This window comes from Patiria miniata, unplaced genomic scaffold, assembly GCF_015706575.1.
Source record: "Patiria miniata isolate m_02_andy unplaced genomic scaffold, ASM1570657v1 HiC_scaffold_14, whole genome shotgun sequence".
Lineage (NCBI taxonomy): Eukaryota > Metazoa > Echinodermata > Asteroidea > Valvatida > Asterinidae > Patiria > Patiria miniata.
The window spans coordinates 681,854-709,107 of record NW_024037052.1 but is presented as its reverse complement, the minus strand read 5'-3'; the positions used below and the strand labels follow the sequence as shown (position 1 = coordinate 709,107).

Here is a 27,254-nt window from a genome sequence, read left to right as displayed (position 1 = left end):
CTTTTAAACATTTTTGCAATGACATGTATTTTAACTGCGTTTAGGAAATTCTGAGTGATGCTCGTTGAAAAACTTGTTAAATTTAATAATAAACATGTGTAGAGCAAAGATTTCATACTCAGATCCAAGATGGCGTTTCCCGCGTTTGGAGTTCGTGTCCCAAACCAACCCCCCCCCCCCGAAAAAATATTAACACACACACACACACACACACACCCAAACTCCCCCCCAAGCGCACTCACACACAACAAACCGAAAATATCAAAGCACACACAGGTAGGCATACATGCCAAATACTCACCAGCAGGAATACATCTTGAACACTGATTCTGTTACGAAAAAAATACTTAAAACCTCCGTATATATCCTACACAGACAGGGGCTGCATATTTCAACGAAAAAAACAACAGCACCCGATTCTTCCGCGCACGCGTCTACGGGGAGGAAATAGTCGATCGTTGCTTATTCATAGAATCACCTGTGTGTAGTCACCCGTTTACACCACAGGCCTATTTTCTGCTGCCCGAACAAAACGCACTTAATTTGATTCATAAAAGAAAAACCAAGACGCGGCTGGCAGCATTTAATGGAATGTGACTTTACATCTGCGAATTTAGATCTCGATAACTCGGACAAAGTGTAGACTATAATAAGTTATGCATGGGCGAATTACAGAAGGGCATTCTGATGCATAACGAGGGCCATGACGCAGTTGGATCCATGGAAGATTTCTATAATGCTCATTAATTCCTGGTATCGGGAGAAGTAAAATGATCATATTAGGCCAAAAAAAAAAAAATCGGTCTCTGGTCAGACCAAAGTTCCTGAATTGACGCGGCCACGCGGATTTTTTTTTTTTTTTTTTTTTTCTTCTTCAAGCTCGGATTGTACAGACAAGGTAGGTACTATTTTGCTTTTTTGGTGTCCTCAAGTACATTGGTGTCCTCCATAATTTGCCTTGGTGCTTTCGATCATTTGCCTTGGTGCAATTTCCCATTCCTTGGTGCTCTTTGGTAAAAAAAAATGAGGAGGTGCGGAAATAGAGGGCGCTGTTGGAGCTACCGCGGAACATTTTGGAAAAAAAAAGATCGACGCGCATGATTAAAATCGACGCGCGCGCTGACCAGAGACCGACTTATTTTTTTTTTTTGGCCTTATCACCGGTTCAACATTCGGTGTTAAGGATACTGAGCAAAGGCGAAACAGAAAATAATTGGAGCAATACTCTACCCTACAGCCGCGCAAAGCTTTGGTCAATTTATTATTACCAGGATCAGGAGAGGGGTTCATCGGGTCCAGTGCGCACCCCCCCCCCCCAACACATACACACCCAATGTCTGCTGGGCACCCATACGTGTTTGGATTTTGGGAGCTTTCTTTTATCTTTTACTTTCACCGAATGCCCAAAATGCACAGAATATAATCCAGGTTTTGGGAGGGGCGAGGGACAAACCAATATTTCTAACAACTTTGGCCTGTTTTTTTTTGTTTTTATAGTTCAGGGTTAACATGATAAAATGTGGTTGAGATTATTTCTTCAAAAATAGCAACTGTGTGTTACTGGCGCTTTCGTTTCCTTAATTAGGCCTAAGTAAGAAAAAAAAGGAGAAACAACGGAATAGATAAAATGTCAACAGGAGACAAAACACCGTTACATATACAAAATGACGTTTCTCCCGCCACAGAATAAAATATAGGCCTAACATGTTTCAAATAGGTGAGGCAAAAATATCAACAATGTCACCAACCATAGGCCCCCAGTCAGTATAACACACTTTTTAAAACTTCACAGTTGGCATAGTACGGCGCAAGCGAATTCAGTGAGGCAAGAAATATCTTTTTGTAGCGTCGTTGCATGGGGTTACTAGCCTCAGTCAGCAAACAACCAAATCAACTACAAGCTAGAGCTCATCACGCTGGCGTCGCTAGAGGCGGGACCTTAGGGTGTCACCCCCTCCCCTGCCGCCGCCGCCGCGTGGTGAAATCGTCGTCCCGCTGTCCGCGTGCAAGCGGCAAAGTCGTCGGCAAAATATGCCGCGACTAAGAACGCCACCTATTGTTCAATAGTGTCTAAGATCGCGTACTTCGTTCGTACCCCCGCCCTGCAATCAGGACGCTGGGCCACTCTGATGAGCTTCACAGAATCTTGTGAAGGAAGTGGCCTATGACCTATGTATAAAGCATCTTGCTGCAGCTGTTCAAGACCGCAGTCGTACAATGTACGCAAATGCTACCCGAAAACTTTCTATAGAAATGCACACGTTCCATACTGGATGTGATTTCAATTCTGTTTCATTGCGGCCCATGTGGACACAATTTTGAGCGTCGCATAATCCAATCCGACCGTTCGTAATTCGAAACGGAGCCCGGGAAAGTGCCGGGAACAGTTTTACAGAACTTCCTACATTATTACGCATTTTCAACGAAAAACAAACATCTCTAAGCTGGAAAAAAAAAAGTAATGAGTCAAATCTTAACGGCTGCGTTTCAAACTTTGCAGAATCCATAGACATATAATATATTATTATATGTCTATGGCAGAATCATGACCGTGATGACGCGCAGATCACAGGTCACGCAAAATCCAACCAATCAGAGTGTGAATTCATCAGAGTATCCTAGCGTCCTGTTTGCAGGGCGGGCCGGGGTACAAGCGAGGTACTTACTTTGAACAGCGCCTCCGATCGTCAGTGGGCCCCCGCCCATTAACCTCTCCCTCTCCATGGGCGTCGCAAAGGGGAGGGAGAAAGGGGGAGGCGCTCGCCCCCCCCCCCCGGAAAACGAAAAAAAGGTGGGAAAAGGGGAGAAAAGAAAGGAAAAAGAGGTGCGAAGCCAGATTGCTATTAATTTGATGGGGGGGGGGGGGGTACGGCAATAATGCTCCCCTGCTCACGATCGGCCAAATGGTAAATTGAGATTAAAAAGTTACCGTGAAGACGGATAGTACGGAAGACGGAGAGTGCCACTCAATGGGATAGTACGGAAGACGGAGAGTGCCACTCAATGAGTGTGAATATTTTTTTTGTACAGCAGCCGCCACTTATTACGCCGCCAGATAATAAGTGGCGGCCGCCACATAAGTCATAATGCCGCCACATAAGTCATAATTCGAACGATGTGCAAGGACAATCATGCTTTGCTATATCGGCTGCCACTTATTATGTGTCATAACTAAAAACGTGTGATAAGCTGCCGTCAAAATCCCCTTTGTACTATCCCCTAAACTAGGCCCAAAAAACATGCGCGGCGACTTGTCTCAACGGTCGACTTGTCTTTCCATTTATCGCACATACGGTCGAGTTGTCTCAACGGTCGAGTTGTCTCAACGGGTGACTTGTCCCGAGTCGAGTTGTCTCAACGGTCGTCTTGTCTGACCCCCGGTGTATGTAGAGCCTTGCAGCTAACTTGTTTTTTATTCGATGGCCAAATGAACATAGCGCCCTCTGTTAAAAAATGAAACATTTTGCATTCACTCAGATCAACAAGAGGGCGCTGTTTTATCTACACGATAATAATGTTATAGCTGAGGAGTCTTTTTGCACAATGCATTGCAGTACACATCAACGTGATGTCTCACGTATGGATTTCGATAGCCCGACTGCGTCTTGCCGTACAGTACTATCGCAAGCTCTGTAGTACGGCCAGACGCCCAATGCTTCCACAGAGGCTGAATTTTTTTGGCCGCTGATGTAGCGATTTTGCTACAGATTTCGATCGAGATTATCTTTTCATCCAGGACACAAATTTCCAAAGTTAAGGTTCTTAGTCGTAGAGCAACTCATACCTTTTCGAAAAAACGTTCTTTTGTCTCAATATTTTCATCCATCTGGCCAAAAGCCGACTTTTCAGTCATCTTCCACAAATATCGTCCCGAAAATGCTCCCCCTTGCGATTTCAAAATGGCGGCCGCGCTGTAATGTATGCATTATGCGAGTGCGCTTGGGCAAGGTAATGAATATGCATCATAGTTTATGACGTTTGTCGGACACTCGGCGCGGCTGGCCATACAAACACGAGGTCATGAACTAAATAATGCATATTCATTATCTTGCCCAAGCGCGCTCGCATAATGCATACATTACAGCGCGGCCGCCATTTTGAAATCGCATGGGGGAGCATTTTCGGGACGATGTTTGTGGAAGATGATGACTGAAAAGTCGGCTTTTGGCCAGATGGATGAAAATATTGAGACAAAAGAACGTTTTTTCGAAAAGGTATGAGTTGCTCTACGACTAAGAACCTTAACTTTGGAATTTGTGTCCTGGATGAAAAGATAATCTTGATCGAAATCTGTAGCAAAATCGCTACATCAGCGGCCAAAAAAATTCAGTCTCTGTGGAAGCATTGGGCGTCTGGCCGTACTACAGAGCTTGCGATAGTACTGTACGGCCAGACGCAGTCGGGCTAGGATTTCGATAACTCTCTGCAAAATTAGAATTAAAAGCTGAATTTTTGGTGATGCAATGCTCACAACAGCAACTTTGCGAGGCAGAAGTTTGGGGGATTATTGAAGAAACTGTAGTGAGTAAGAAGCTTGCAAATTTGATTCACACTGGTTTTATTATGCAGCACAAACTTTTGCACGATATGGATACCTTAAGTTTTGGGACTCTCTCATACACAGTATTGAGAGTCCCAAATTTTGGACTAAAATTTACTGTGCTGTTTGGGCCTTGCGATTCAGCGCGCCATGCATGCTCAGACTCATGGTACATGATCGCACGGTACATTGCGTGGTGATTGCCATCTTTATTTTTGGGAAGCTTGTTGTCGCCGTTCTGTCATCATCATTTTACCCCCAAATTTCCCTTAAAAAATCAAAAGCCTGCCCTCTATCTATGACATTACTTCTGGAATCAGCCTCCGCTTCTTTACATTCTTTACATACTGAGTAACCTACATGTACACAAACTAAATAGGTCAAGTTTGTCCCAACTCTGCCAAAAATGACCCACAAAAATTCCCCGTTTTGCTCTGACACATATCCAAGACGACAGCAATCTATCAATCAGTCAAGACCCCGTACATGTAGTTGCATGGGTAATGTTGTCCCTGGTCTTTATAGTATCTTTTCCCCTTAGATGTTAGAAAATGGGTTTTTTTAAACCAATTTCAAGACCAGGTTTTACAGTGACATCATTTGTTACTTTTTGTAAAAGTGTTATTGGATTAAGGAAGTAAAGGGAAATATAAGATTTCAAATAAACACTTTGAATAATAGTCCAATGTTTTCAATCACAATACTGTTTTTTTTTTCAAATTTCTCTGGTTATTATTATGTCAGTGTGTGTACATGTACAAATTACCACTACTCCAATGGAACAACTCATAAACTTGCAAATCATAGTCACATGTAGCACAACAATACTTGTCCCTTTCTTTGTTGTTTAGCATAAGCTTGAATGGGAGTTACGCCAACGTGAGGAAGAAATCGCTGAGCTCCAGAAGGCCCTGAGTGACATGCAGGTTTATCTCTTCCAGGAGAGAGATCATGTCTTAAGGCTCTTTGCTGAAAATGACCGCCTGAAGATACAAGAACTGGAAGATAGAAAAAGGTGCGTGGGATTGTCTGATGAAGATGTTTTAAGTCTTGACTAAGGCTCTCAGCTAATGTTCTGCACTGCATGGATCATAGTGATTAGCTGATCTGGATTAGTGTGTTGAGCTTGTCACGGGTGTTGGTCACTTTGCTGAATTACCACTTCGCCGAATAACCACTTAGCCAAATGGCATCAGGTCAACTCGGACCCAAACCAAGTCGGACCCATGCCAAGTTGGACCCACGCCAACTCGGACCCACTACCAACTCGGACCCACTACCAACTCGGACCCAAGACCAACTCGGACCCACTACCAACTCGGACCCAAGCACGACCAACTCAGACCCAACAATGACTTAATCATTAGTTTCAGAGATTATATTTATACATGTAGGTCATCTTAATAGTGCTTATATAGTGAAGATATTCGGTAATTATATTGGTCAGAATGGGGCTTTTAGTTTTGTTGTTTGATTATACTACATTGATTTTGCACTCTTATTACTCATTCACATGAAGAAATGGATATGTGCAATGTTTTCCTTTTTCATCTGCTTTTTGTGGGTGTGTGCCAAATAATCAGTGTTGTAGGTCTCGAGACCGGTCTCGAGACCACTTTTTGCTGGTCTTGGTCTCGGTCTCGGAAGCTGTGGTCTCGGTCTTGGTCTCGGTCTTGGTCCCCTTTAGCCCCATAAATGTGGCCTATTTACTGGACTGCCTCCGTAAACATAGGCCACACATCCACATGTACAAAAATCGTGTCGACGGAGCCAAATTTTGATTTTCACATTTAGGCTTAGTTTGTAGGGTTTTTTTGCTTTAGAAGTATACTCACCTTCTTTATAGGCTAATCAGAAAGTGCTGCCTTTTTCAGATGTATATTTTTCGTGAAATTTCCAGATTCATTTTTACACGTTTGTGTATCAAAATTTCAAAATGAAATTTCACAAAAATTAGACATCTGAAAAAGGCAGCACTTTCTGATTAGCCTGTAAAGAGGGTGAGTATGCTTCTAAAGCAAAAAAAACCTACAAACTAAGCCTAAATGTGAAAATCAAGATTTTTGTACATGTGGATGTGTGGCCTATGTTTACGGAGGCAGTCCAGTAAATAGGCCACATTTATGGGGCTAGGTCCCCTTTGGTCTCGATATTTTGGCTCGTCTCGGGTTGAGACCGGCAATATGTAGCTTTTACAGCTTGATCGATTACTTTTTGTTTACTTCGTTCAGTACAATTAATAGTTAAAACATTTGCTAGCCCGTAGATCAAGCTTGTTATATATCGCGGTCGGTTTGGACTTGACAGCACGTTGGAAAGTCTCCAAAGTACATGTAAAGCTGCAGCAGTTCCAGTCACTGAACGATTTGGAACAAGTTCGGCATTTATCTGTTGAGTCGGGCACATAAAGCAAAGTATAAACTTCTAACAATTTATACAATAAGGGTCAACCATTTTTGGGGATTGTGTAGTTTAGCCCACCCCTGTGGGCGTAATCACTTGCATTTTGTATTCTGATAATAAATGAGGTGCTTCAAATTAGTTATATATTTTCGACCCCACACAATGATCTCTTTAATTTGGGACAGTATTTTGAAGAAAAAGTAAATATTTCAACCTGATTTTCCAGCATTGAACTCACACACTCTTACCAGTTACCACTCACTGTTGCCATGAGAGTGTATGATGAGACCCCATTTTCTGGCTGCTCAGTTTGAAGTACCCCATTATTCCTCAAAAATTAAAATCCCGTTCAGAAAAAAATTAAAAATCCATATCTGGCACATACTGGCTACCACCTCACAACTTGTGGGTCTACATGTACAAGTCCACATTCTATGACAGAAATTTAAAAATTGATTCAACATTTTCTAGCTCCCATTTTTTAAAATCAAGTACATGTACACAAGTCTTGTTAGAAGTTAAGTCCTATATTTATTTAAGGAAAAAAAGAGGCACAATGTAAAATTAAAATTGCATCTTTAAATATCCGTTAGAAGTCATAGCTGAAACCAAGGGGTGACTGTGGAGTTTAGGATCCGAGTTCCTATAACAGATGAAACATCTACCTTTAACTTTTACTTTTGTCAAGATTGGGTGCAGCCCATTATATTTCTTAAGTATAACTACTTTTTGCTCAAGTAACGTGTCATGTATCAATTTGTCAACACTGCCACTGGTCAAAATTTTGGTCTGTAATCTTTGTGAATAGAAAGGTTACAAGTTTCAACTATAATAACGTGTCTTGTTTTTTTATTTCGACTATTGTTATTTATTATCAGCGGTCTTGGTCTCGGTCTCGGTCTCGGACCATATTGGTCTCCGCCTTGAAGGGGCTGGTCTCGGTCTCGGTCTCGGACTATGCGGTCTCAACTACAACCCTGCAAATAATATAAACCAAATTAAATCACACTCAATGAAGGATTTCAATATGTCACAAAAATGTTGTTCAGTGAGGAAGTTATTAATTTGAAATACATGTAGACCTTTCATTTCATGTAATTGTTAGTTTGTTTAATTTTTTTTTTTTTTTACGAATCTGTTTAACTTTTTATACTTTTTTGATTAACTTTTTTCCCCCATGGAACATCATAGTCGAACATACAGACAGCTAATGTACCTGTAAGGCCTTGAAGGATAATCTTCCCAGAGCTCCAATACTCCTTTTTGATGATTGACATTTCATAATTGTAGGGTATTTAATAAGTTGATCTTTTTTTTAGTTCACATGCTGGCTTTGAGTTTTGTGGGTTTTTTAACGAATCTGTGTAACTTACTTTTTTGATTAACCTTTTTTGTTCAATATGGAACCTTCGTTTTTCTTGCAGTGTATGCAATGGTGTTTATGTGGGTTTTTTTGTTAAATACATATACAAATGTACATGTAGAAATTAGAATAGACTTTGTTTTATACTTTATTTATTTTATTGAATGACTTATAATGTTTACTTATATTTATTGAATTAATCGTGTCATGTTTGAAAGTGTTTATGTTTCAATGTCATACTTTCCAATTTTATTTTTCTATGAAGATCTGTTTTGAATTTATGTGGTTTGAATTAAAAATGAAATGAATTGCTGTTAAATTGAGCAAGATGGCGTGAACGATGTCAAATATGAAAATGAATAATTGGTTAAACTTTAATTTTAAATTTTACTTTTGGTTAAAGCGCAATATGTTTCAATGGAAACAAATAATAAAAATAAATAATTAATTACACTTTTAAAGCGCATTTCAAAAAAGCATTTCAATGCGCTTTACGACGACAAACTGCTGCAATACAGATATTTTACCTGACAACTACAATGAAAATTTATACTTAAAAGCATCACTGTATTAACAGATGATAAGTGGACAAACTTTATGAAATTGTCAAATAATTGTAAAAGTCCGAGTTGGTCATGCATGGGTCTGAGTTGGTAGTGGGTCCGAGTTGGTTGTGGATCCGAGTTGGTAGTGGGTCCGATTGAGTTGGCGTGGGTCCGAGTTGGTAGTGGGTCCGAGTTGGCCTGGGTCCGAGTTGGCTTGGGTCCGACTTGGTTTGGGTCCGAGTTGGATCGAAACCAGCCAAATTACCACTTAGCCAAATTACTGCTTTGCCCAATTACCACTTCGCCGAAAGTATTTGCTAACACATTATGCTCGCATGCACAAACTCATGGTAATTATAACAGCTGACTGGTACTTAATATTAAGTGGTTTTCATACTTGTTGTGTCTTCTATTACTAGGTTTATGTGACATTGTCCTCTCAATTCACTTTGAAAGTGCAGAAGTGGAATTTATAAAATATATTAATCATTGACTGTCCGTACACGGTGACCATGTTTTTGGTCGCACACAGTTAATTCTGAAACTTTTTTTTTTTCTTTTTAAATCTTCATCCCCTTCAGTACTGTTTCAAGTTGACTATAGAATGAAAAAAGTTGAATCTCATATGGGTTTGGATAGGAAGGGGTAAAACAACCCCAAGTTTTTCATGTAGCTCGTTTTTATGGCTCCATACATACATGTACGTGTCTGTAGGCATTTCTTTATGGTGTAAATCAAGGACACACACATGCAACATCATCAGTGAATTGTAAATGGAAGACGAGTTTGATTAGAAAACGTGTACTAAACCAATGAGAGCAGATGCAAAAATGTTCAGAGTATAAACAAAGGAAAGGGAAGAGAAACATTAGAAAATCCTTGATTTACACCATAACAAACTTGTTAGTACGTGCGTTTGCGTGCAATTCGGCGAAGTGGTCATTCAGCGAAGTGGTAATTCGACGGAGTGGCAAGTAGGCGAAGTGGTTATTCGGTGAAGTAGCAAATCGTTGAAGTGGTTGTCGACAAAGAGGTTGGTTGGCAAAGCGACTGCAAAAACCTTGTCACAATAGCAGTGCTACTGCCTGTCCTGAGGCTGAATTGAATCCATGTACATGTACCTGTAATCTGTATGTTGTGCAGATGGATGGTGACTGTTTATACTTAAAAACATCACTGTATTAACAGATGATAAGTGGACAAACTTTATGAAATTGTCAAATAATTGTAAACGCTGTCAAATGATTGTAAAAGATGAGTCCGAGTTGGTCATGCATGGGTCCGAGTTGGTAGTGGGTCCGAGTTGGTTGTGGATCCGAGTTGGTAGTGGGTCCGATTGAGTTGGCGTGGGTCCGAGTTGGTAGTGGGTCCGAGTTGGCCTGGGTCCGAGTTGGCTTGGGTCCGACTTGGTTTGGGTCCGAGTTGGATCGAAACCAGCCAAATTACCACTTAGCCAAATTACTGCTTTGCCCAATTACCACTTCGCCGAAAGTATTTGCTAACACATTATGCTCGCATGCACAAACTCATGGTAATTATAACAGCTGACTGGTACTTAATATTAAGTGGTTTTCATACTTGTTGTGTCTTCTTTTACTAGGTTTATGTGACATTGTCCTCTCAATTCACTTTGAAAGTGAAGAAGTGGAATTTATAAAATATATTAATCATTGACTGTCCGTACACGGTGACCATGTTTTTGGTCGCACACAGTTAATTCTCAGAAACTTTTTTTTTTTTTCTTTTTAAATCTTCATCCCCTTCAGTACTGTTTCAAGTTGACTATAGAATGAAAAAAGTTGAATCTCATATGGGTTTGGATAGGAAGGGGTAAAACAACCCCAAGTTTTTCATGTAACTCATTTTTATGGCTCCATACATACATGTACGTGTCTGTAGGCATTTCTTTATGGTGTAAATCAAGGACACACACATGCAACGTCATCAATGAATTGTAAATGGAAGACGAGTTCGATTAGAAAACGTGTACTAAACCAATGAGAGCAGATGCAAAAATGTTCAGAGTATAAACAAAGGAAAGGGAAGAGAAACATTAGAAAATCCTTGATTTACACCATAACAAACTTGTTAGTACGTGCGTTTGCGTGCAGCGAAGTGGTAATTCGACGGAGTGGCAAGTAGGCGAAGTGGTTATTCGGTGAAGTAGCAAATCGTTGAAGTGGTTGTCGACAAAGAGGTTGGTTGGCAAAGCGACTGCAAAAACCTTGTCACAATAGCAGTGCTACTGCCTGTCCTGAGGCTGAATTGAATCCATGTACATGTATATATACATTGTACCTGTAATCTGTATGTTGTGCAGATGGATGGTGACTGTTGGGGAGGATTCTTTGATTGGCAATGACGGACTGACAACCTTGCGGGCAGAGTACAGGTCATTGTTTGCAGGGCTGGGTAGAGCTTCAAGTTCTCTCTAGGTGTGCTTCACAAAACAGGTCTCTATTAATGTTGTGCATTTTTCCAATAATTTAGTCTTTGAATATTGGAACTTGAATTTGAACAAAAAAATCATCCAATGACATTGAAATAATTTGGAATGTATCGATATAGATTTTGAGCTAGCTGACAACCTGGCATTTGGCAGATATTGAAGATCCACATTAGGGCTTACATTCCTCATGAAAACTCTCAAACCATCTGCGTAAAGTGTGGCGTTTGACTAAACAAATCAAATCTCTCAACTTAAACTCATAAAATCACATCATGGACGTTTTTTTGTCATTGCTCACATTAAAAAAACAATTCAATTTGATAAAATGCTATTCGGATATTCGGTGGATGATCAAATATTTGGATATTCGGTATATTTTGCACAACCCTTGTCTAGACTAAGCAATTGCAATTTGTTCCACACTAGTGCAAAAGTATGTTTAGAGATGATGCATTCATGAACATGTATGAATGTTGGTGCTGCTTTAATACCCCACATGTACAATCAGTTACACGTATAATGTGATATGGAAGTAAACAAACCCTGTTAGTTTGGATTTACCAAAGGTGTACTAACTTGAACTTTTCCAATGATTTGATTTGTACTTGACAGAATCCAGCATCTGTTATCATTATCAAGCCCATCAGGTCCTGAAGTGACATACTTCCACAAAGAACCATCAACGCGGGCAATTGTCACACAGAAACACCCACAAAAGAGACATCCACATGCAGGTCAGTGTGTAACACCGCACTGGCAACTCTACCAACGGGGCTGCAGACTCATATTTGTCAATGTCCTTGGCCAAAATTTGTTAATCAATTCCCTCGCCCATCCATGGGCAATTCTACAGAATTATAAACCTGAATGCCAACAATTCTTAATGGCCAAAATGCCACAAAAGAAATATACATATCAATTTGAAGCATATTATCTGTATTTTATTGACATGTAGTTTATTTAAAAGGGAAGATACAACATCATTGCAAACATCAAAAAACGAAATGATCAAATTATGACGAAATATATTACTGGACTGTCAGTGAATGACAGTCTAAAGCATCCTGTAAAATCGTGGCTCCTGGTGTGCTGACATTTTCAAGAAACCTTGTATTATTCATACACTGGTCGGCCGAACATCGTTGGAGAAAACTGGCTTTTTTCAAAAACTGCTCCTAACTTTTCATATTTAGTCATTCCGCATTTTCTTTGCAATCAATTACGCATCTGTGTAGGGGTACAAGCCTGCTAGACTGATTCTCTGACCTAACTTCCTCAAAGTGTACAAAGTGCTACGTCTCATCTTACGTCTCATGTCACCAGACCACAAGAACATGGTTGGATTTCTTAGATTTTCTGGCATTTCCGAACCCAAAACGTGAAATAGGTCAGTTTAAAGGGAAGATACAACATTGGCAAATATTACAAAACGATATGAACAAAGTATCACTAAATACCTTAGTGGATTGTTAGGGAATGACAGCCTAAAGCATCCTGTAAAATCGTGGCTCCTGGTGTGCTGACATTTTTTAAAAAAAAATGGTATTTTTCCAACGCTGGTCGGCCGACCAGCAATGGAGAAAACTGTTTTTTTTTTTTAAACTACTCCTAATTTTTCATAATTAGTTATTCTGTGTTTTCTGTGCAATTGATTACACACCTTTGAAGGGGTACAAGCCTACTAGACTGCCTCTCTGATCTTACAATCCCCCAAAGTCTATAAATTCTCCGTTTCATCTTAAATGGGGTCTGTGAACCAGACTACAAGAACATGAATGGTTTTCTTGGTTTTTCCAACATCTACAAGCCCAAAACGTGAAACAAGTCATTTTAACAATATTTGCTAAAACATACTAATCCTCCAAATCCATTTATTTCTGATTATTGCAGCAAAAGCAAATGTTGTACATGCCCTTTAACAATATTTTTTATAGCACACTAATCCCCCAGATGCACTTATTTTGAACATTGCAGCAAAAGCAAATGTTGTACATTCCCTAACAAGTTCAACAGTTTGGCTGTTACTTGTCAATGGAAAATCAATTGATGACAATACAAAAAATTGATTTGTCTGAGTACGTCCGGTGTTTTGAGCCAATTTCTACTACAGCAACAAAGTTGGATGAATAATTTCTTCTTTGACTCATCAAAGTAACTAGTGACTAACTGATATGTTTTATCAGAATTAAAATCTACCCCGTGATTATAACTACAATTACATACACTGTTGAATTGCCCAAAATGTACGTCTGACACTGCGGAACTGCCCCCATTTAAACATTATTAAGAGTAAACCTAGTCAAGTTCCCTTGTATTGGGTATTTTAAGTGTCAACAGTTCTTCAAGTTGTCCTAAATGTCTCATCCTTTTCCAAACAAGCAAACAACTCAAGGAATGCCATGGATAAGCCAGTTCGGTATTTCAACTGCTTATGTGCACAACGATATGGGTCACCGGTCATTCGGGATAGTAGAACGATCAAAGGCGCATGAATGCGGGTGCGCGACGCTTGTGTGTAAATTACCACCAGAGTGGTCGTGCGCGTAACATCGCCTAACATCGTGTCAGCAATGTTATCCCAAATGACCTCAGGTCATTGAAATACAGAACTGGTTTATTACAATGAATTACAGTCGGGCATTAGAAGACTTTTGACCCAACTTTGAACATTGCATTTTATTCTGGCAAACAATTATATATCTGCACACACTGTCCATCAGATTTCAAAGGTATATGAAGGTGTAACCTGTAATTTCCAAGACGTCTCATGTTTTCTTCTTACTTGCCTGTCTGGTTTTTTTTTTCCAGAGGGTGAAATATTGGGGTTTAAAAGCCAGAGTGCCAAGCAGACCACAGAACAACAGAACACGGAGGAATGCACAACACAGAGTTACTGCTAACACAAAAGGTAGGTAGAGATTACATACCGGTATGGTTGAGGCAAAGGGTGGTTGATAAAACATTGCAAAGCCAATACTCCTCAGATCTCATACCAACCATATCAGGCCCATTTTTAGTATTTGTGGGTCAGATAAACTAGTGGATCATAGTATTAATACAATGTATGTCAAATCAGGTTTTGCCCTTCATTGATGTATAAACACTGAATACTCAGTGTGTTACCTCCTGAGTAAAAGTTGGAAAAAATCACTCTGTTGGGACTCGAACCCACAACCTCCTGCTTTCTAGTGCAGATGTTTTACCACTTGACCACTGAGCTAATGGGATCGGTTGGCTGGCTCGAATCTGATGTATTGGTACATGGCAGCGGGCATCGCATTAACTATTTATAAGGTCTATGGGATTTTAATTTTTTTTAAGCATTAATATGGTTAAGGTTTGTGACTCATGATCAGAGGGTCAGGGGTCCGAATCTAGTTGCCGGTTATATGTGTGTCCTTGGGCAAGCCACTTCACCCCCACTTGCCTCTCTCCACCCAGGAGTATAAATAGGTACCGATATTAGCTGGGAAGTAACCTGCAATGGACTGGCATCCTATCCAGGGGGGATAAAAAAATATCCTCGGTCGTTTCATGCCTTTGAAACCGGAGATGTATTGGCTAATGACAGACTTTACTTACTTTCATAGTATTAATAGTAAATATATATATCTGTTGCAGCTTTTGGTAGGTGTGTTGATAATTCCTTGATCAGCTGATGAAATTACCTGTAGTTACTCCCCTGAGAAGTGAGTTTGGCAAAAAAGCCGCCTCATCATACCATGAACTTTCCAAGATTAGTTACATACGTTATCCCAGTAAAGTTGCTTCAATCACGATAATTGATCAGATCATCTCCAAAATGGTGGTTTCTTTTGTCCGAGTCTGTACCAGCAGGTTGATCCTGTTACCATCCATCAATATTTTCCAATCCTCATTTCAGTCCAACAGCGCCCAGCCCAAAGCTGTCTATCCTGATTCAGACCAGCAGCAGGCAGAGCCAGAGAGTCTGTTGCTACAGATTGAAGCTCTACAATCTCAGATGAAGGAACAAGCTGAGCTATCTAGAGAGCGGACGGAAGCCTTGCTGGAGGATCGTAGGGTCAGGATGGAAGAGATGCAGACTGTGATTGAGAGAGATCGCTCCAAGATTCACTCCCTCAATGAAAAGTAGGAACTCCCTTCATTGATTCCTTATAATCTTAAATGAACTTGACAAAGGTGCCCAGTGGCATAGCTAATGATAGGGGAGGAGGATGAGGGGCATGGACCCCTCTGCTCAAAGACTGCCTCCTACTAGAAACTGAGGTCCCTTTAGGGCCCTCCAGCAACTTGGACCCCAGTTACATCCTTGAAGGTACCAATAAAGATAAATGCACATGTGTGCAGTTTGGACAACGGGCAGGGGTTTCAAATAGATTATATTACCTGGTGTTTGTGTTGTTGCATGAATTGGCAAAACATTTCTAAATATGTGGAGTGCCCTGGCCTCATGGTCTGGAGCATTGAACTCGTTGTCTGTGGGTAATTCTACAGGTTGTGGGTTCGAGTCCAGCCTGGGGTTATGGTGCATGTTCCCTTTGGCAAGACACTTTGTCACTCATTGCTTCGCCCCACCCAGGAGTAAATGGGTACCTGTGAGAACAGAGATCGCAATTGTGATTGATTTTAGCTACCTTGCGTCGAAATGACTACACCGAGCTGTATGGGCTTTATTCAGGAGTCGACTATATTAAATTGAAAGCGAGGTAAAATCTTCATATTTGGAACTTGCAAAGAGAAATTAAAGCAGTGACATAAAATTAATTACAAATTAATACCAGTCTGCTTTAATGAAAATTTAAATTTGTTGTTAAACATACCCTAATGTTTTTAAGCCACATTTAAAATAAAAATTGAAAGTGAGGCTAGAATGCAAAAATAGTCTGGCACCATCCTATTCAATAGTTTATAAAATACTGTCAGGGAACATGACTAAAATGACTTCCTCGTGAATAAAAATCCATATTCCACAGGAAGCTGAGATTGTATTTGCAATGTTTCATTGGCCCAATGATCAGGGGTAATAATAATGTAAAGCACTTTGATCTTAGTTATTTTAGAAACCACAGTCTTTCCACACTAGTATATTGGCAACACATCTTGCCAAAATAACATGGAGGCATATGCAGTGTGTGCTTGCTGAAATTACATGAGTCAATTGACTAATAAAACCAAATTAGGTTTTGTCCATCACCGATGTATAAACACTGTATTCTCAGTGTGTTTCCTCCCGAGTGAAAGTTGGAAAAAAATCACTCCGGTGGGACTCGAACCCACGACCTCCTGCTTTCTATTGCAGATGTCTTACCATCTTATGAATAGTTAATGTAGTACCCGCTGCTATGTACATCAGATTCGAACCAGCCAACTGATCCCGTTAGCTCGGTGGTCAAGTGGTAAGACATCTGCACTAGAAAGCAGGAGGTCATGGGTTCGACCGGAGTGATTTTTTTCAACTTTAGGGAATGACAGCCTAAAGCATCCTGTAAAATCGTGGCTCCTGGTGTGCTGACATTTTTTAAAAAAAATGGTATTTTTCCAACGCTGGTCGGCCGACCAGCAATGTCTGGTTTTTTTTTTCCAGAGGGTGAAATATTGGGTTTAAAAGCCGAAGTGCCAAGCAGACCACAGAACAACAGAACACGGAGGAATGCACAACACAGAGTTACTGCTAACACAAAAGGTAGGTAGAGATTACATACCGGTATGGTTGAGGCAAAGGGTGGTTGATAAAACATTGCAAAGCCAACACTCCTCAGATCTCATACCAACCATATCAGGCCCATTTTTAGTATTTGTTGGTCAGATAAACTAGTGGATCATAGTATTAATACAATGTATGTCAAATCAGGTTTTGCCCTTCATTGATGTATAAACACTGAATACTCAGTGTGTTACCTCCTGAGTAAAAGTTGGAAAAAATCACTCGGTTGGGACTCGAACCCACAACCTCCTGCTTTCTAGTGCAGATGTTTTACCACTTGACCACTGAGCTAATGGGATCGGTTGGCTGGCTCGAATCTGATGTATTGGTACATGGCAGCGGGCATCGCATTAACTATTTATAAGGTCTATGGGATTTTAATTTTTTTTAAGCATTAATATGGTTAAGGTTTGTGACTCATGATCAGAGGGTCAGGGGTCCGAATCTAGTTGCCGGTTATATGTGTGTCCTTGGGCAAGCCACTTCACCCCCACTTGCCTCTCTCCACCCAGGAGTATAAATAGGTACCGATATTAGCTGGGAAGTAACCTGCAATGGACTGGCATCCTATCCAGGGGGGATAAAAAAATATCCTCGGTCGTTTCATGCCTTTGAAACCGGAGATGTATTGGCTAATGACAGACTTTACTTACTTTCATAGTATTAATAGTAAATATATATATCTGTTGCAGCTTTTGGTAGGTGTGTTGATAATTCCTTGATCAGCTGATGAAATTACCTGTAGTTACTCCCCTGAGAAGTGAGTTTAGTTACATACGTTATCCCAGTAAAGTTGCTTCAATCACGATAATTGATCAGATCATCTCCAAAATGGTGGTTTCTTTTGTCCGAGTCTGTACCAGCAGGTTGATCCTGTTACCATCCATCAATATTTTCCAATCCTCATTTCAGTCCAACAGCGCCCAGCCCAAAGCTGTCCATCCTGATTCAGACCAGCAGCAGGCAGAGCCAGAGAGTCTGTTGCTACAGATTGAAGCTCTACAATCTCAGATGAAGGAACAAGCTGAGCTATCTAGAGAGCAGACGGAAGCCTTGCTGGAGGATCGTAGGGTCAGGATGGAAGAGATGCAGACTGTGATTGAGAGAGATCGCTCCAAGATTCACTCCCTCAATGAAAAGTAGGAACTCCCTTCATTGATTCCTTATAATCTTAAATGAACTTGACAAAGGTGCCCAGTGGCATAGCTAATGATAGGGGAGGAGGATGAGGGGCATGGACCCCTCTGCTCAAAGACTGCCTCCTACTAGAAACTGAGGTCCCTTTAGGGCCCTCCAGCAACTTGGACCCCAGTTACATCCTTGAAGGTACCAATAAAGATAAATGCACATGTGTGCAGTTTGGACAACGGGCAGGGGTTTCAAATAGATTATATTACCTGGTGTTTGTGTTGTTGCATGAATTGGCAAAACATTTCTAAATATGTGGAGTGCCCTGGCCTCATGGTCTGGAGCATTGAACTCGTTGTCTGTGGGTAATTCTACAGGTTGTGGGTTCGAGTCCAGCCTGGGGTTATGGTGCATGTTCCCTTTGGCAAGACACTTTGTCACTCATTGCTTCGCCCCACCCAGGAATAAATGGGTACCTGTGAGAACAGAGATCGCAATTGTGATTGATTTTAGCTACCTTGCGTCGAAATGACTACACCGAGCTGTATGGGCTTTATTCAGGAGTCGACTATATTAAATTGAAAGCGAGGTAAAATCTTCATATTTGGAACTTGCAAAGAGAAATTAAAGCAGTGACATAAAATTAATTACAAATTAATACCAGTCTGCTTTAATGAAAATTTAAATTTGTTGTTAAACATACCCTAATGTTTTTAAGCCACATTTAAAATAAAAATTGAAAGTGAGGCTAGAATGCAAAAATAGTCTGGCACCATCCTATTCAATAGTTTATAAAATACTGTCAGGGAACATGACTAAAATGACTTTCTCGTGAATAAAAATCCATATTCCACAGGAAGCTGAGATTGTATTTGCAATGTTTCATTGGCCCAATGATCAGGGGTAATAATAATGTAAAGCACTTTGATCTTAGTTATTTTAGAAACCACAGTCTTTCCACACTAGTATGTTGGCAACACATCTTGCCAAAATAACATGGAGGCATATGCAGTGTGTGCTTGCTGAAATTACATGAGTCAATTGACTAATAAAACCAAATTAGGTTTTGTCCATCACCGATGTATAAACACTGTATTCTCAGTGTGTTTCCTCCCGAGTGAAAGTTGGAAAAAAATCACTCCGGTGGGACTCGAACCCACGACCTCCTGCTTTCTATTGCAGATGTCTTGCCATCTTATGAATAGTTAATGTAGTACCCGCTGCTATGTACATCAGATTCGAACCAGCCAACTGATCCCGTTAGCTCGGTGGTCAAGTGGTAAGACATCTGCACTAGAAAGCAGGAGGGTCATGGGTTTGACCGGAGTGATTTTTTTCAACTTTCACTCGGGAGGTAACACAGAGAGTATACAGTGTTTATATGTCGGTGAAGGGCAAAACCTAATTTGATTTACATCACCCCGACGCAAAATGAAATGAAATCTTATGAATGACTAATAAGACACTTACCGTTCTTTAAACAAAAGTAGAATGTGTATCCTTTATTCAGCTACCTTGTTCAACCATCATACATCACTTGTCATGGACATTCTTCTGTTAATAGGTTACATCGTACACAGCAGATGTTGTATGACAGCACTAAGGACTATCTAGAGCTGAAGTATGAAGGACGATCTCAGGAGCGAGTCTGGATGGCAGAGAAGGACCGTCTACTACAGGAGCTGGATCGATGTAAGGAACAACTAGATGTCTCCAAAGATGACGTCTTAGTCATCTCAGATCATGCACTGGAAGAGAGACAAACACAGAACTTGGAAATTGAGGTGGGCATTATAGAGAAGCTTCCTGCACAAAGAAATCATTTCAAGTTAAATACAATACAATAATGATCATTTTCAAGCAAATTCGTTTGAATTGCTTTAAAAAAAGAACTAACTTTTCCATTCAGAAATCATTTTTTTTTCAAAAGTTAGCAAAACAAAAGAATCTTGTTACAAAGTCACAACTGAATGGCCCCCTCAAAAGCTGCAATCAAACTATTGGGGTAATCGCACATAAGGAGCATTTTGGACTTTGGCAGATCTACTTTATTCAGTGTTGTACAAATGATACTGAATGATTGCAACGTGGTGGTTTTAGTCTGACGATCTCTTCCATGCAAAATCTTGAGGAAGGCGAGGAGAGCATAGAAGACAAATTTCACCGGCAGTTGTTGTACGAAAAAGACGGCAGGCCTAATGCCAAACTTTTTCCAGTTCCACCTACCATGCGTTAGTGGACTTGTTGTCTTGGACTTTTTCCTTGACTTTCTCCGTGTCTCAAGTAAGATGTGAATTTCTTTAATTACGAGTCAGAAACTCCAACCCTAATTCGGGCTTTTTAATCTTATGGAAACACTGAACATTTTTCACATCGTAAAATTTCATTTGGATCTACATGTACATGTAAAAGAAAAAAAGGAGGCGATGTCCAGAAATTGAACACGAAGTTTATTGTACATATAGTACGTATGTGTACTTGCGGCGCAGCCCAGATTTCGGACACAGAATTTTGGCCGGCCTATTTTCAGATTTTTTCCCCATAGGCCAGTTTCATCCCTGTATGGTCTGTGACTTGAAACATAGATGAGTTTGTGAACAGAACGGGACAAAAAAAACACAGAACCGGGCCTGCGGATCTCGATTTCAAATAAAAGTTGCTGAATCATGTTGCTGAATCATGTTTTGAATTGGGCCTGAATTGAGACACATTCTCATTGAGCCGATTGCAGCTACGCGGTGTCATGCACTGATACGATGAATTAAGGCAACTGCGCGCACGTTTGCATCGTGTCAACGCTTGTGCGTGCTTCGCCAAATAAAAAAGCGAACTACTAACAGAAATTTCCAACGATGCGTCTGAAGACCTTCTTTTGTTGATTTCTTCAAAACGACAGCATGTCAGAAAGAATAATTTCAGAGAGAATTTAGTACTGTCAACCAACCAAGTATGTTTTTCAACGATAATTACATCAGTTACTTTTTGGATAGCTGCAAATGATGGACTGTAGCTTAAAATGACTAGAGACTTAACTTACTGTACAGAATGTACACTGCTGGGTGCGTCCATTTTTGTGCACAAACCTATGGAGAGCTCAGAATTTTTTACTGCTTTTGGGCAATTCCACGGTAACGGAAGGACGTTTTCGCTCATTAAACAAAATTTCAAATGTGCCTATCACAGCCACTGTTATTAGTTACAGCAAGCAAATGTCACAATGGTATTGCTATAATGCTACCTTCAATTTCCACACTTTTGGGGGCATGCATACCTCTCGTTAATGAATTATGAATATTAATGAGGTCGGTAACGGAAGGACGGTAAAACGGACGAGGGTTTTCCAACTTACACGCGTTTTGCATAAACTCTGTGAATTTTATGGGGCAATTATATTTCAAAGGTAGGAAATGGAATCCCTGCGGCTTTATCTATACTATACCACCTTTCATTTGACTTTAAGTGTTTCGGTGATATAATTACAATGTCTTAAGTGGATTATAATTTGGTAGCGGAAGGACGGTAACGGAAGGACAAAAGGTTTACTCAATTATAGCATGAATAAAATGTGAATTTACACTAATTATACAAGTGAAATAAATTGCTGAAATGTGTAACTGAATGTGAAATCAACAATATGCAGACCTGGCATAAATAATTATACCCAAGAAACTATTGAGATAAAGATAGAAGCCTGCTAATTAATGATAACAAATGAAAAATGAAAACAACCAAAAACACATAATTCACGAACACAAGACAACTACAGAAATGGACTTCAAACCCATCACCTTAATCCTTAAAAGTTTTAAATACACAGTATTTGAGCACTTGAGTATATTTGTTACATGTTCACCAACAACTTTTAATAATAACACCAGTAGGTTCAGTGGTTTACCTAAAGGGGGGGGGGGGGGGGGGGGCAGGGGCGACCAGCTTACATGTACATTAAAAACATCTACAGGTAGAACTGATGGCTTCAGAATCATTGTGCTTTAAAAAATGTTTTAGGTGTTGCTTTTAATTGAACTCTAAATTCAGTGTTTGAAATCAAATTTTAATGATTTAGAGTATTAACAATAATTATCTTATAAACATCCAGCCTGAAGTTGTTAACTTAATTTGTCAAAAATTGCACCTCACATGTCTTACACATGTAAATTGTATGAAAGTGCCCAATAGCACTGGTACTTTCTGCCATCTCATTTTTTACTTAATTTGCTTCTGGAATGGCTTCACAGAAATTGTATCTTTCTCTATTGTCCATGAATGGTGATAGCAGCAACTTAATGATTTGATTTTCTGCAACAACTCCATACATGTATGAGTACCGGTACATTGTCATACATGTACATTGTACATGTACATGTTATACATATGCCTGTGCCATCCTTTGTAATGAACACCTTGCCCTGCTCATACCAGCTTTGTGAAGGTGGGTCACATGAATGTCCTTTCAATGCGCATTATACATGCATGTAGTTGCAGTGATTTTCATTTTTCAAACATGAGCACAAATGTCGTTACATTTGATAAAAATAACATTTGTCCTTCCGTTACCGTCCTTCCGTTACCAATTTGGTAACGGAAGGACGGGATTTAATTAATTGTAATTAAAAAACGATACGTACAGCAGTGTCAGTTATAATGTCATATTGAAGGCCTACCTAAACTTGCTTTGCACAATAACTTTCATTGCATTCATACTGCAAGTTTTGAAAATAAATTAAAAATATGTATTTTTTCGGTAACGGAAGGACATTTTCGAAGGCTGAAATATTAGAAGTCACTGAAGCGAAACAAATTACGCAAAACGTAAAAAAAAAGGTCCAGTCAGTTTTTCATGACCTATACTTACTTATGACAGAAACTGATGGCATGAGTACATATTTGTGTGTGTGTATTGGTAGAATACTGTCATATCACTATTTATCACATTTTTAGGATTAAAACAGGATTATTATGTAATCCTATTTTGTTGGTACCAAAATGTATCAAAAATAGAATTCCGACTTCAAATTCCCTTCAGTGGATTGTTCTGATTGCTATCGAAAAGTGAACAAAATAAACTCTGATATTCAAACAGTACCAACTGCTCATGCAAAGTTTAAGCCATTTCTGATCTATTGCCGAAACCTGTTTCTAGTACCATTCATTCTTGTGGTTATTTATCCACAGGATAAGACGGAAAAGCTTGCTAAGCGTTTACACCTGATGAACCAGCGGTATGAGGCCATGGAGAAGCGACGGAATCTGGAGATAGAAGGTTTCAAGAATGATACCCGAATCTTGAGAAACCAACTCAAGGATGTTGAGAAGCAACTCTACAAGGTGGAGTATTGTCTGTTCATGTCAGTCATGTTGTTAGTTTGCATTTGTCCGTTGCTGTTTTCTACTTTCCTATGTTGGTCAGCTATAGTGCAGTTCATGCAGATCGTGGTGCGGACACTGCGAACAAGTACCCCAAAGGCTGGGTCATGCTTAGCCCCATATGTGGCCATTTTACTGGACTACCTCCATAAATAAAGGCCACACTTCCACCATGTACAAAAACATGTCGAACTTTTATATTTGTTTTATATAACTGACACATAGATCCTTGTCATTTGATATTTGAACTTTTATTTCAATATAAAATTGGTTGAAAATGTATTTTTCTCTTCCAAACCACCCCTTCACGAAAATGTTTGAACCCAACGCTGGCTACGTGCAATGCTAAACGCGCACACCAGCATGCATTTGCATACAACTGCGTCATGGAACAAGAATGATCCTAACTGTTCAATAGTATTTCCCATTCCCCATAGGCGAATGGGACTTTTTGAGCCCCGGCGTGAATGGGAGCAATAACGAATGCCACATGATGTGAGTTCCACCAATCAAATGACAACGATCTGTATGTCGATTATATAAAGTAAAATGGTGCATTCCATGAAACGTGCTCTTGACTAAATCAAGAAGCAGATTCTGTTAGTGAGATGTTATGTCATCTTAGTCCATAATGATGTTGTCACTGAAATCAAGATTGCAAGGACATCATTGCAGGGATGTAGTCGAGTCCATCACTAGTCCCTGCAAGTCCACCACAAGTCCTCCAACACCAATTTAACTCACAAGCTATTCAAATGAGCTTTGACAAAGGCATCCAGTGTATCTTGTGCCTGGACTTGTGATGGACTCACGAATTACTTGTGTCTGGACTTGTGGTGGACTTGTGAATGGAATCAACTACATCCCTAGCCCTGGATCATTGTCAGTGCTTTGTAATGTAAACCCTTCTTGTTTTGTTGCCATGCTGAACAGGTGACAGTGGGTGTTGGGGAAGATGGTGATATGTTCATGCTGCATAATATTCATCAGACAGCTAAGAGATCAAAGAAGATGCAGAGTGAGCTACTTCAACTCAAGGCTCTGATCTATGGCGTGGAAACAGACCTCAGGAATCTCTAGTAATACACACAATCACCCCTCACTGTGTCTCCACATTTGATCAAATGACTTATAACTTTGGGAAGCCTCATTCTCTGTTTGAAGATGCATAGGATCTTGTGATATTTGTGCCTTTTGGGTTTTTTTTTTTGAAGCAAAAACAAAATTGCTCCAAATCTTAAGTTAGATCCATAACAACTTACCTGTTGAAGTTATAGCTGAGTGGATACTGTACATCTTGAGAATACAGGGAAACCTTATCAAACTTTCAATCAAATTGGACATAGGACTTCGTTGCTATTGTCTTTCCCACCAAGGCCTATGCATAAACATTTTATTGTGCCAAGTGAATAGAAAAAGTGAACCTTTTTGCCACCCTGGGTCAAAAATCTGATATTCACAAGAACAGTGCATGTATGTCTGATGTTATTAATAATTGACTTGTCTGACAACTTAAGATTAGAAACAGTTGGAGGAGATCCTATAAATCCACCGATGCTAGCATGCTGATAGTTCAGCTGCTGTATTCGCTGTTCTTGTGAACGATTTCAAACATTTAGAGAAAAAGGCTCCTTTTTGTTCATGTGCTACGTGAGAACTGATGTCACTTTGTCACTTTAGTACGAATGGCCGGTTGTTCTGCGTAGAATAGTAACAGTACTAACATAACAATGCCCACATGTACAGTTACTTTGGTTACTTAAAACTGGAGAGAGTTTGTTGTATTTGTTATCTCACAGGAACCTTGACATGAAAAGGCTCCATTATATTGTGGGGGCAATGTATACTGCCAAAATAGTCAATGTTTTGAAATTGAATCTGTTTAAAATGGAGGCAATAACTACTGAAATTGCATGCCAGTATGTTCAGATGTTATTGAAGTAATGCTTGTGCAGCTCACATATGGGTTTACTGCGCACAGCAAAGACTTCTCAAATGCGATACTTTGGGTACACTATGGTAAGGCCCAAGGAGGACACAAAGTGGACATCGCTTTTCTGCTGTCAGAAGAGCAGATAACAGAAGTATGGCCATTTTCCGACAATACATTTTTCATTTTGTAACTTTGTGATGTGGAAGCTCTTTAAGGGGGAACGCCTAAAAAACCCTGTTAACCTACACTCAAAGAAAAATGAAACGGTGCTTATTTTTCTCAGAAGCACCGTTTCATTTTCCTTTTAACCAAAAGCAGAATACAAATGGTAGTTACCAAAGGTTCGTTTTGCTTTTCTGGTTCTAAGAAATGAGAAAAGCAAAAAACAAAAATATACATTTTGGGTAGCACAAAAGCAGGAAATGGAAACGTCAGAAACGGTTTGATCTGATTTTTGAACAAGAGAAAAGCAGATGTCCACTTTTTCTCCCTCCAGCAAGGGAGGAAAAGCAAAATCTGCATTTCAGGTAGCATAAAAGCACTACAGTGGATTTTATTAAACAGTAAATTCTGCATTTATGGTAGCACAAAGGCGGGAAAGCAGAACAAAATGAACCATTCAAAAAATACTCAATCTGCTATTCTGACAGCAGAAACGCAGATGTCCACGTTTTGTCCTCGATGACTACATGAACAGTCCTGTTCATTTCAGAATGGTAAATAGTGCCCTCTTCTCACCATCTAGTTTGCAAGTTGTCCTTCAATACCCATTTGTTGTTCCAAACATTTGTGTCAAGCTTGTTATTCCAATTAACTATGCACAAAAAGTACATGTATTGGGGTCATGTCCTGCATGTTGTTCTAATGTAGGAGAGATGTACAAAGTAGTGTATGCAATGAAGTCACATGTATTCTACCATACAATCTTATATTGGTGTCCAATATCAATAGGTCTCATTCAAATGACGTCATTTCCTACAGACCAGCCACATGCATCAACATTTTGAGCATCAACTGAATAACGCACATCGGCTGTGTCGTATTTCAAACACATTTCAAGCAAGAAGCGCGTGTGTTTGGAACATTTTTAACACTGCGCAATGCGTGCTTGATTGCGTAAAATAAGCAATCAAGAGATGACCGTCATTGAGTGAGCCCTATTGATATGCTTGGCAGTAAGGATTGAACAGAGAGATTATTTTATGCAACTGTTAATATCTTTTGGAATTTTTGCAGTGAAATACTTTTTAAAATAAGTTGGCTATTTTAAGGACTTTATTTTTATGGTGAAGGATTTTGGAATTAAATGTAGAATATTAAAAGGATCTATGCAAGCTTTCAGAACAAATTTGTGATTGGCATTCAAGCGCTTTATTTTGTGTGTTCCATGAGTGTGAGTGGGTTTAACAATTCATCTTCCAGCACACTTCATGCACAGTTACGTGCACGCTGTCGTCACGTTTCAGCTTTCATCTACCACATACGTACGTGCAGCAAGCGTCTTGCGTTGTGTGGTGCAGTGTGGCCCATTATGGGATAATAACACTGTTGTTGCCATCAGGCATGCAATTTTTCCTTGGATCTGCTGATTTCCTTCTTTCTTTTCTTCTCATGAATGCCATTACAATTTTTGAAAAATACTGTACAAAGGCTTGTGTGGTTTGGAATTTCCTCCTTTTCTTGTAAATTTTGAGTTGCATGCCTGTTTCATGTATCAACCTATCAGTATAAGAATTCAAATTTGGTTGAAGATAAGCACATATGTACAACATACATGTCTGTTAGTTTGTTACACACAGTGCCACCGTGTTGAATGTTTTGACCAATCAAGAAATCACTA

The 27,254-nt window shown here is 39.8% G+C and overlaps 1 protein-coding gene across 1 annotated transcript; it reads left to right on the top strand.

Moving 5' to 3' along the window:
* The first annotated feature begins 4,158 nt into the window (after positions 1-4,158).
* On the top strand, positions 4,159-26,762 carry LOC119722186 (coiled-coil domain-containing protein 77-like). The gene is made up of 8 exons (XM_038192232.1): positions 4,159-4,214; positions 5,392-5,555; positions 11,913-12,034; positions 16,867-16,958; positions 17,941-18,125; positions 19,679-19,898; positions 23,290-23,442; positions 24,415-26,762. Exons 1-8 carry the CDS (start codon positions 4,173-4,175, stop codon positions 24,559-24,561), a joined length of 1,125 nt encoding a protein of 374 aa, XP_038048160.1. The 5' UTR covers positions 4,159-4,172; the 3' UTR covers positions 24,562-26,762.
* Positions 26,763-27,254: the final 492 nt, after the last annotated feature.